Source organism: Toxorhynchites rutilus, chromosome 3 (assembly GCF_029784135.1).
Source record: "Toxorhynchites rutilus septentrionalis strain SRP chromosome 3, ASM2978413v1, whole genome shotgun sequence".
In the NCBI taxonomy this organism is placed as follows: Eukaryota; Metazoa; Arthropoda; class Insecta; order Diptera; family Culicidae; genus Toxorhynchites; species Toxorhynchites rutilus.
In genome coordinates, this window is record NC_073746.1 from 305,909,787 (window position 1) to 305,921,648 (window position 11,862).

The window sequence follows — 11,862 nt, forward strand, 5'->3', positions numbered from 1 at the left end:
TTTATCCGTTTTAGTTTCTTTTTGAGATAAGACGTAACCAACAGGCACATCATAATCAAGGGGATAGATAAGTATACAAAATTCGTTTTTGCTCCAGAGATGATGGTTCGCCTTTAGGGAGAGTCTCTCGTGAGCAGCCGTCGTGGATAGACGTATTATTTGTTACTCCTCATTAGTTTTATTTTATTCTGTCGGAGTGTCGTGTTCATTTTGTCGATGCATTGTTTCCATCACAGCTCAAAAGTTTTCCGTGAAGATACCGATTGTGAACTTGTTTTTAAGTACTTTTGTAAATAAAAAAAAAAGTGTTCGTATTAGATGAAGAGGCAATTTTTGCAATTTAAATTATAATATATTTCTTTTCATTTCGTTTGTTTACATGACATTTTTTTTAAGTGAAACAATACAGAATTTTCAGCCTTTGTTTTGTTTTTTTTTTTTCATTTCACATCTGAATTGTGCATAAAGTTCATCATATATTTATTTTTTATTACGATATTTAACTATCAAAGGTTGTTTAAATTGAAATATCCTACTTAGCCTAAATTAAAAAATTTAAAACACCTAACTAACCAACGCTCGGATGAGCGGGTACTCCTAAAGTGAGACACTCCCAAAGAATTTTTCTACCGAAGCCTCGATTCGATCATGTATGGTTCTACAATCTGCAGCCCTATGCAGTTCACTTATTCTGGTGTCGAAAGGGACGTCAAGGATCATCCTAAGCAGGTTGTTTTGGACAACCTGCAGTTTTTTCTTATGCGTGGCTGCACATGTACCCCACATTGGCATAGCGTGGTTTACCACCGGGGCAATGATGCATTTAAAAACAGCTACTTTGTTTCGTATTTATACCTGTATTTATACGCCAATATGCCAATTCGTCGTTCACTCGGTTCCGTGTCGCGAAATGTTTCTTTATCCGTGCATGTGTATGTGTGTATAATTTTCGACGAGTATAGCATAACACAATGTGACAATAAAGATGAATTACGTGCGACTAGGCACAAAGGACATTATCAGTCTAATATATCGCAGAGGAGACCTTTTCAGGCCTCCCTATAACATATTTATTCTCTACGAAACGCATTTGATTTTCGAGTTTTAATTTCGCCGAGTAGTTGTTTCCGCGCTTACAAAACCGAATCACTAACTGGAGTTCCGGTTCTATTGCAGAGGAGACCGTTTCAGGTCATCCTTTAGGATATTCAGCCGCTGCGAAATTCATTTGAGTTCTGAGTATTCGTTTCGTCGAACAGAGGAAACCTTTTCAGGTCACCCTTCAATATCTTCAGCCGCTACGAACTATATTTGATTTTCGAGTTTTCGTTTCGTCAAGTAGTTGTTTCCGCACTTAGAAAATCAAATCACTTACCGGAGCTACGATCATATTGCAGAGGAGACCTTTTCAGGTCACCCTTTTATATATTATGTCGATACAAAATGCGTTTGATTTCCAGTTTTTCTTTTCGTCGAGTGGTCGATAGTTCCGTTCACATCACTTACCTCAGTGAATCCTGATTCTTACCTCCCCCACTAACAACTATCCCTTCCATGATATTCGCTAGGGAACCACGCTATAGAGGCGACCCTTCTGGCCTTCTGGGCGGCGAATATCATACTAGCATTCCTTCCCTTCCCCTGGTGACTGTAAGGACGTGGCCGGCGTCGTTATTGACCATTTAAAGCTCGAATCATCAGAAATTGCACAACGAGAATGATTTGCTAGTCCCAAGCGTCATTTTGAGTGTTCTTTGTGCAATTTGGTTGGTTCAGGTCAATCACTCACTGAAACACAATCCCATTTTTTTTTTGCTTTCTTTTGGCTGGGTATTGCATCTGATCCCGAGTAGTCGGTATGGGCGAACGGTCTGCCACTTGCCTAAACTGTATAATAAGATTTTTACGTTGGTGCAACCAGTGAACATTTGTGTTACAACCTCTTCAGGTGGATATCTAATAGGATGTTTGATTTCTTCAAAACACAACAAACATCAAACATATTAATTGCCCAAATATAAACATAGAATAAAAAGGCGATTTCACATGAAAATCGTATCTGATTACATTATACAGTACACGTTCAATAACTGGGCTGCAAGTTCAACCCAATTATCGAACTCCACTCGCTAAACGGGATGAAAAACAGCAAAAGCAAAACTTCAAATTGAGTGAGAAAAAATTCATTGAAAATTGAGGTACCAAAAAAACTCTTTAAATATTGAATTTTTTTTTTGGGAGGGATTTAGAGATTCACTACTACTCTAATTCGTATTTAAATGTGTTTCTGCACCTTTTCTAGATATGTGAAGTTTTTTTTTTTGAGAATTTTAACAGTGTTTTTGTTTCTTTATTATAGTGACTTTCAACACATATCGGTTGGTTCGTCACTTTTACTTCCATTTTTGGAAGAATGTCGAGAGTGAGAATTGAACTCGTAATCTCTGCATGAGGGGTATGGATGTTACCACAACGCCAGATCGCCTCCACTTTTAACAGTGTTGCACGGTACAAAAAAAATTCTAAATTTTGATTTTCTTTAGAATTTTGATACCCATTACAGGTTTAGTTTTGATTTATGTATATTTGTATATGTATATTTATTTACTTGTGTATTTATTTTATGTGTTTATATTGGTGATCTTTTATCAGCATATTTCGAGAACCGCGCGGTTCGAAAATCTCTCTCTCTATATATATATATATAAATGTTCTGTTCGTTTGAGTACGCGTCAAAAACTCGAAAAGTGCGGAACCGATTGAGCACTTCAAGAAGTGTTGTTACGGCATAAAAAATTGGAAAATTGGAAGAAAAATGATTTTATATACTTACGACCAGAGTGCGTTTCTGAAATTGAACTTCTAATGAAAATCGACTATTCAGTAATGAATATGTGTTCTATGTGAAGGAAACATCTTTTTTCCACGTGTTTGATAAAATCTTGAACTGAAATTGTGTTTCGAAGTGATTTAAAATTTACCGATTTCCCTCATCTATCTCTATATACATAAAAACTTTCTGTTCGTTTGTGTGCGCGTTAAAAACTCGAAAAGTACGGAACCGATTGAGCTCAAACTATGATACAATATACAAAACAACCAAACACATCTAGGATTGTTGTTACAACATAAAAATATGAAAAATTCAACTCAACCATGCAACCACAATGTGTCACAGCAAAGCGTGGCAGGGTACAGCTAGTATCTAATAAATTTTCAATATTTTTATTAATTTCCATTTTTTGTGAATTCCAAGCATTTTTTAATTTTTACCAAAATCTATTATTGTATTGTATCCGTGTATTCGTAAAGAGAGCCTCAAATCTTATCACCAGCGCTATGAAAAGTATTGCTGCAAATTAGAAAATTAGATAATTTTTCTGTATCCTTATATGGCTCACTATAAGAGCTATGGCTAAAACGTAGTTTTTTTTCACGACACTCTCAATAGCTTGGAAAAGAAAATATAGGAAAATTACTCATAGTGCATTTTACTATGATGAAATTATCATCGAAAAGTCCATTTTTTTCGGCATCTCGATTTTTTTTAAACGAAATTGGATAGTTCTATAAATAAAACGGAGGTTGGTATGTTTAGTTCTATAAAAAAAAGGGTTATTGATATTTTTAGTCTTATGAATTAAAATTAACGAATTTTGTTACACTCATCCGTGTTAAGTGTTATACGATATTTGGTATTTTAAATGTTTATTGACACACAATCTCCACCGCTCTACTATCACAATTGGAAATATTCTATGTTTCGAGTTGTGATTGCTCAACTCTATGATCACTAAATATGTAATACATTCTTTAAAGTTTATGCCGGGAATTTGCGTTTTTGAAGAAAATACTTTATTTATCATCTAAATTTATATGTATTATCGTCTTCAAAATATGTCCCTTCTGAATCAATATACTTTTTCCAACGCAAAATCAATACTTGATACATTATGGAAAAAAATCATGAATATAAAAAAAAACAAGTACGAACACAGCAGTACTGTGTCTCAAAACCTCATTTAATAGTTCCAAAATTTCAAGTTATTAAAATATTGTGCCACAAAACGTTCTAAAATACTGAAAAAAAAATATCAAAAACAGATATATTTATAACAGATATATTTTTAAAATTAAGAAAAATCAAAAATTTCGAAATACAAAAAAAATAACTTTAATTTCTAAAATTAAATTTTCTAAAAAAAAATTATAATTTGTTATGGAACACCATGATAGACGCACTTTGTGTATTTTCTCGAATTTTTTTCCAAGCCTATTGAGTATGGCGTGAACCAATGATAAACTACGTTTTTCACTACAGCTCTTATAGTGAACTATCTGACCCGGCAAACATCGTCCCGCCCAAATTTTGTTTTTAGACATCCGACGATCCTTTTTTTGGTATAGATAGAAGAAGATATAGGAGTACGTTTCATCACATTAAAATCCATTTCCAGTTTCAAACAAAGATCAATTTTGCTAGCGCAAACATCAAATGGAGTAATGGGGTTGAGTGTATTTACCATAGAAACGGTTCGTGCCCCGTAAAACCTTCACATGCCAAATTTGGCTCCATTCGCTTGATTGGTTTTCGAGTTATGAAGAAATTTGTATTTCATTTGTATGACAGCCCACCCTTAGAGAGTGTCTCACCACCGTAAAAACATTTATTGCACCCTAGAACCTCCACATGCCAAATTTGGTTTCATTAATGGATAGCTGTTAATTCTCGAGTAATGCAAAAATTTGAGTTGCATTTGTATGGCAGCCCCCTCTTAGAGAAGGGGGTGGAGAGTCTAACCACAATAGAAACATTTATTACACTCTGCCTAATTTGCCTAATTTGGTTTCATTTGCTAGATTAATTTTCGAGTAATGCAGAGATTTGTGTTTCATTTGTATGGCAGCCCCCCCCCCACCTTAGAGAGGGGGGAGGGGTCACAAACTATCACGAAAACCTTCCTCGGCCCCAAAAACCCATACATACCAATTTTCATGTTGATCGGTTCAGTAGTTTCCGAGTCCATAAGAATCAGGCAGACAGACAGAAATCCATTTTTATATATAGAGATAGTATAGGAACTCAGAAAAATTAATTAATTTTTCCAATTTGATACCTTATCAAGCAAACCATTTGTCATGACAATTGTCATGCGAAAATGCGAAAACAGAATAGAAACTGAGAGAGGTTGGCGTCGACATCATGCCTCATACCGTATGTTTCTATTCTGTTTTCGCATTTACGCATGACAAATGGTTTGCTTGTACCTTATACAACATTTTCCATAGCGTTGGTGATAAGATTTTGAAGCACTTTTCATGAACACATGAATACAATACTATTATAGATTTTAGGATAATAACAAAATATTAGAAAATGAACAAAATAGATCTTTTTTTCAATTATTGGATATTTTCACGCAGCGCAGTTCTCTCAAGCCGCCTTTAGACGGGCTTTACGGATTTTCTTTTCAAATTATTCAGACATTATTTTCAATTATCACCCCCATTGGAACGTCTTTAGAATATTTTCATCTATCACACACACATTGGTTTTATGCTGGCAGCATTCTGCTAGAAGTATTTTATGATAAAAGTCGGAAATTCGAGATAAAAGGTGAAATGGGGTTTTTAGACGAATAAAAAATCTGGGTCCTTGAGGGTTAATTTCAGAAAACGAAAGATATCGAGGATGGCGTGAAAAACATTGAAAAGTACGTGTAACCGCGATTCTTCGGGTTTTGCGAAATAGGAAATAAGTACTCTAGATTAGCGTTGCGAAAATACTTAGCTTTATTGCTCCGCCGAGTATAAGTATGTACTACGATATTCGGTGTGATGCGTATGCGAATTTATTCCCCACTAAGAGAGCGACTACTGTGCAGTTTGGCTTTTTATAGTAATGCGGGAAAACTACTACACAGGCAATTATTGAAACATCCGGCGATATAATATCGATAACAATGATTTCGAGCAGTAATAGTTCCATAAATTACGTAACGCGTTAACATGCCGGCCACCGTTAAAAAGGCGTCTTTTTAACAATTCAATTCTAAATTATCTATCTGTCTAAATTCACGGTATACTTCAGTTCCACTTAATTCATTTCTAGTAACTGAGTGTAAACGTTTCTTTTAAAATTCTGCTTCTCCTCCTTTCTTTGTATTCTGGTTACTGCTTGCAAGTGATTTCGGGTTCCATCGGTTCATCGTCTCCTGGGGTTGACTCCTTCTTCAAATCGTGTGTGTCTCCTGGGTGTGGCTCCTTCTCCGAACACTCGGTTGCCTATGAATGGACCTTGGCAGTTTGGTTAGCGGGATTCATCAAGCGGTGGATTTTCTTCGTCCTGGACCATTAACGCTGGATCCCTTGGTACCGTCGCTCGTCGTTGCTGGATTATACTGGAATAAAACATGGGCGGCTTTTTAAACAGTAATGAAGCATTAAAACAACACTTAACTGGATGGAGGCAACCGGCCTCCACGGGTCCTAAACCTTAGGACGATGATCCTGATTTGTGCGAATGAAGATTGAAAAGTGTATCTGCTCCAGTTTACTCTGATGATATTGCAACAGTTCCACCTCAGCAGGGCAGCACCTCATTGCCTGGTTCTCAATTGGGGGGTTGCTCTTGGTTGTGGGTTGGAGCAAACGATCGTCGACCGATGGAAGATGGAACATTCTATTAGTTTTTTCATAATTTATTAAATTAACAAGACTTACACGGATGGGAGGCCCTCAGACCTCCCAGCGTTGCGCAGTGGTATCCTGCGATCGTTGACGTGTTATATTTCTGCGTCTGATTCAGTGGCCTTGCCACTCGATGACTGCGTAGGCTGTTGTATAGGTAAGATGCAGATCTTGGAGATGCTTCGGCGAAATTCACCATCCTTCGTGCGTACTGTTACAACACGCACATTGTTGTCCGTTCCCTTGAAAACATGTAGAACTCGTCCATATCTCCATTTGAGTGGAGGAAGATTGTCGTCCTTCAGCAATACCATGGTGTTTTGCGCAATGTTGTTACGTTGACGTGTCCATCGCGTTCGTGGTTGTAAACCGGATAAATATTCCGCCTGCGCCTGCTTCCATATTCTGCGAACATACTCTTGGGTTTGTTGCCAACGGTCTAGTCGATTTGATGGTTCGGTCTCAAGACTAGGTTCTTGTATGGCTGTCAGATTGCGATGTACTAAAAAATGCCCAGGAGCAAGGACTTCCAAGTCATTTGGATCTGTAGTGAGCTGTGTAAGTGGCCGAGAATTGAGGCAACTCTCAATTTGAGCAAGTATGGTAAGCAATTCGTCCATTGAGAGAATTATGTTGCCTATAGTACTTCGAAGATGTTTTTTCAGGGATTTCACAGCCGCTTCCCAGATCCCACCAACATTTGGCGATCTAGGAGGAATGAATTTAAAATTTATGTTGTCGTTTACGCAAGTGTTGACTACGAGCTCTCGGTGTTGTTGGGACATAAATAATTTGTTAAGCTCCTGGAGTTCTCGCTGTGCGCCTTTGAAATTGAGTGCATTGTCGCATTCGATTGTTTCCGGTTTCCCTCTTCGAGCTACGAAGCGCTTTAAGGCGGCGATAAATGCATTGGTGGACAGATCCGCGACACATTCAATGTGAATCGCCTTGGTAACAAGGCAGACAAACACTGCTACAAAACATTTTATCGGAGTGGCTCTCCGATTTGGGCGATAATGAAGAGGTCCACATAAGTCCACTCCCGTTCTTATGAATGGAAACGTTGGCGTTACACGCTCAGGGGGTAATTCTCCCATCAGTTGTTCTAAAATCTTTGGCTTGCTCCGGAAGCAATTGAAGCAACTGTGAACAATTTGACGAGCTGTATTCCGAATACGAAGCGGCCAAAATCTCTGACGAACAACGGCTGTGAGCAATTGTGGTCCCGCGTGTAGAAATTTTTTATGATAATATGCCATCACAATTGCAGTGAGAGGGTGTTTAGCTGGGAGCACCATCGGATGTCGTTGATTATAAGAGACTGGAGCATTGCGCAGCCGGCCACCAACACGCAATATTCCATCTTCAATTATTGGATAGAGTGATTTCAGACAGGAGTTAGCTTTAACTTGTCCATAGCGTCTGATTTGAGCGATATCTTGAGCGAAACATTCAGATTGAGCAATTTTTACGAGTAAGTGGGTGGCATTATTTATCTCGGAAGTCGATAAAAATCCAAAGCGTCTCTCTGTAGCATTTCGTGTTTGAATATTATGAATAAATCTTTGCAACAATGCAACCACACGTGTCAATTTTGTGAACGACGAATACAACGAAAAAATCTCATTTGGAGGTTTCGTTTGGGCGTAAAGAAATACACATCGCGCGTAAAGAAATACACATTCATTTGGAGGGAAGTTGTCTCCAGTTTGACGAGTGAGCGGAGGCCAAAAACGAGGCGATTGCGAAAGCCATGGAGGACCGTTCCACCAAATAGTGAATTCCTTCAATTGTTCAGGTGACATTCCGCGGGAAATTACGTCCGCAGGGTTTTCTATGCCTGGCATGTGTGCCCAAACACTGTTGACGGTAATTCGCTGGATTTCGGAAACACGATTGCCAACAAATGTTTTCCAGCGAGATGGACTGCCGGATATCCAATGGAGGACTATTGTTGAATCCGTCCAGAAGAAGGTCTTTACCTTCATTTTTATGCAAGATTGGACCTTTTCGTAAAGGTGACTAAGTAGAAGGGCTGCGCAAAGCTCAAGACGAGGAAGACATACAGTTGTGTCCTTCTTAGTTTTTCCAATTGGGGCGACCTTGGACTTCGCAGTCAATAAGCGTACATATATGGAACCGTCTGACGAGATTGTGCGAACGTAGATACATGCACCATACGCTCGCTCTGATGCATCACAAAATCCATGATATTCCGTGCACTCGTTGGTAAATGACGTCATCATCCAACGTGGAATTTCTAGCTTCGCTAGATCACTAAGATTGTTGCGGAAGTTTATCCATCGAAGATGGTAATTATCATTCAGTGAATCGTCCCAGTCTTTCCCTTCCTTCCAAAGTTCTTGCATGAATAATTTAGCTTGAATAACTACTGGGCCTACTAGCCCCAGAGGGTCGAACAGTCGTGCAATGTCCGAGAGAACAACACGTTTTGTAAGTGGCAAATTTCGACTGTGCTTTGGAATCTCGAAAAGAAATTTGTCTGATAATATGTCCCATTGTAGACCAAGGGTCTTTATCGATGCGCATGAAGAATCAAGTTCAAAAAGAGTGCGTTCATCCCTCAGGTGTATTGGGACTGATTCTAATATTTCGTGGCTATTGGAAGCCCATTTGCGAAACTGAAGACCAGCAGAATTTGCCAGTTCAATTAGTTGACTGCACAGTTCTTTCCCCTTGTTGATGCTATCTGCACCGCTCAGCAAATCATCCATATATACATCGTTGCGAATTATCACTGCGGCTTCTGGATAAATTATTGATCCATCTTTTCTTAATTTTTGCAGACATTTTGTTGCAAGATATGGAGCTGCAGAGGTACCATAAGTGACCGTTGTCAATTGATACGTTTGAAGCGGCTGAGTTGGCGAATCTCTCCACACAATACGTTGTAACGGTTGATCAGCTTCTGCTACGAGAATTTGCCTATACATCTTCTCAATATCGGCGATAATAGCAAACTGTGGTATGCGAAATCTCAAAATAATACTCAGTAAATCGTCTTGTACCTGAGGTCCAACCATAAGTGCATCATTGAGTGAAACTCCCGTGTCTGACGAACAGGAAGCGTCAAAAACAACACGCAGTTTTGTCGTTATACTATCAGGTTTCACGACACAGTGATGGGGAATGTAGTAGGTAAGAATAGATTGTCCAGATTCGTTAGCATCATCGATCAATTTCATGTGACCCAACTGTGAATACTCATGGATAAACTTCGAATAAGCTTCCTTCAATTCGGGATTGGAGAGGAGACGGCGTTCAAGAGACATAAAGCGACGACTGGCAATATTCTTGGAATTTCCAATGCGGGAGATAACAGCTTCCTTCTTGGGTACAGCTACGACGAAACGACCAGAAGAGTCTCGTGCTGTCGTTTTGGCGAAGTGTTCTTCGCAGAGAGATTCTTCTCTAGATAACACACTATTCGTTTGACACGATTCGATTTCCCAAAATCGTACCAATTGTTGTTCGATAAACGGAATACTCTCATGAGCAACATTCGCTATAGATGGCTGTATGTGTTGACTACTAACCCTTCCAGAAACAATCCAACCTAGAGCGGTGTTCTGCAGCAGAGGTTGGTTTGGACCAAATTTAATTTGACCATCTCGTAATAGGTCATAAAATATTTCTACTCCAATAATTAAATCGATTTTGCTCCTTTCGTTAAATAAAGGATCAGCGAGAACAATATCAGTTGGAATATCAAGATGAGAAATATCAATCTTTTGATGTGGCAATTCCATCGTAATTTTTGGTAAGATGTTAAATTTCCAGGTAGCATCCACGTCTGCTCGATGCGATTGAACTCGAACGATTGTTGAGTATTTGGATGCGGTAGACGATAAACCAATACCACTGATTGGCACGAATTCCTTGATTCGCTTTACGTGCAGTTTCCGAATTAATTGTTCCGAAATGAAATTCAATTGTGATCCTGAATCCAGGAGAGCGCGTGCCATCACGAAATATCCTGAAGGGTCAAGAACCTTGACGAGTGCCGTCGATAGTATTACGGTTGAGTTAATTGGACGCTGTTTATTATCAAAAGGCATCGAAAGATAACTTGTCGAAGTAGTTGGTTGTGTAGGAATGGCGGGTGTTGTGGGGGTTTGGTTCTCAGTACGCGACTGCGGATTGTACAATTGCAAAGGTTGTAAGTTTCTATTCTGAATTACTGTATCAGACGTAATATATTTCGAAGGTTGAGATTTATTCGATTGGTTTGGCAGTATAGGTGAACGTTGCTAGTGTAACATTGTATGATGTTTTTGGTTGCATATCCGACATGCTCCGCTAGTGCAGTTTTTGACGATATGTGACGATGAGAGGCAGTTTATGCAAAGAGCATTTTTCTTGGTGGCTTCAAACCGTTGTGTTTGAGACATTTTTCGAAATAGTTCGCATTGGAAGGGAGAATGGGTCGATTGCTTGAAAAACGGACATGATTTGTGTAGGTTAGTGACTGCTGAATTAACCGAGGATGGTTTCATAATTGTTGTAGTACTAGAACGAGACGTAGCACTGGGGCGATACGTATCATTTGATCGCGCCTTCGAGGCAGCAACAGACTGAAGAACTAGGATGTGGTCGTGTAAAAAATCGATAAGTTCTGTATAGGTTGGAACGCTAGATGATTTTCTATGCGTCTCCCAGTAACGCAATGTAGCGAGACGAGAGGACAGCATAAATACTAACAGTGTACTCCACTCAACTGGAGATTCCCCTGCCTTCTCAAGCATTCTGAGATTTCTTTCGTATTCGTCGACGAGACGATTCAGCGACTCATAGCATGCCCTTCGCAAAGGCTCCACAGCGAAAAGAGATTCTACATATGATTTTAACAATCAGATATTTATTTTCATACCGACGTTGCAATAGCTCCCATGCTATTGAATAGTTGTCTGAGGTTATTTCTATAGCCTCAACCACACGCTTTGCATCTCTAGACAATGAGTATATCAGGTATGAAAATTTGTCGATGTTAGTAAGATGATTATTTGATTCGATAAGGGACATAAATGCATCTCTGAATGTCGTCCATTCTTTTATTGAACCGTCAAAATGAGGCAGCTTAATCTCGGGCAATTTGACGCGAGATTGTAATAACACAGACGAATGATTAATTTGATTGTTGGCTCTTTGTTC

The 11,862-nt window shown here is 38.9% G+C and overlaps 1 protein-coding gene across 1 annotated transcript; it reads right to left on the bottom strand.

Annotated features, from left to right (window-relative positions):
* Window positions 1-6,323: 6,323 nt before the first annotated feature.
* On the bottom strand, window positions 6,324-10,769 carry LOC129774399 (uncharacterized). The gene is made up of 2 exons (XM_055778131.1): window positions 8,757-10,769; window positions 6,324-6,401 (listed from the first exon to the last, which is right to left on the bottom strand). Exons 1-2 carry the CDS (start codon window positions 10,767-10,769, stop codon window positions 6,324-6,326), a joined length of 2,091 nt encoding a protein of 696 aa, XP_055634106.1.
* Between the last annotated feature and the right edge of the window lie 1,093 nt (window positions 10,770-11,862).

What these genes read in the sequence shown, in the direction of transcription:
- LOC129774399 (XM_055778131.1), bottom strand. Translation starts at nt 10,769, where the DNA reads ATGCCTTTTGATAATAAACAGCGTCCAATTAACTCAACCGTAATACTA. An exon ending in AAACTAAGAAGGACACAACT is followed by an intron (nt 6,402 to 8,756) that starts GTATGTCTTCCT and finishes GTTTTATTCCAG; the next exon opens with TATAATCCAGCAACGACGAG.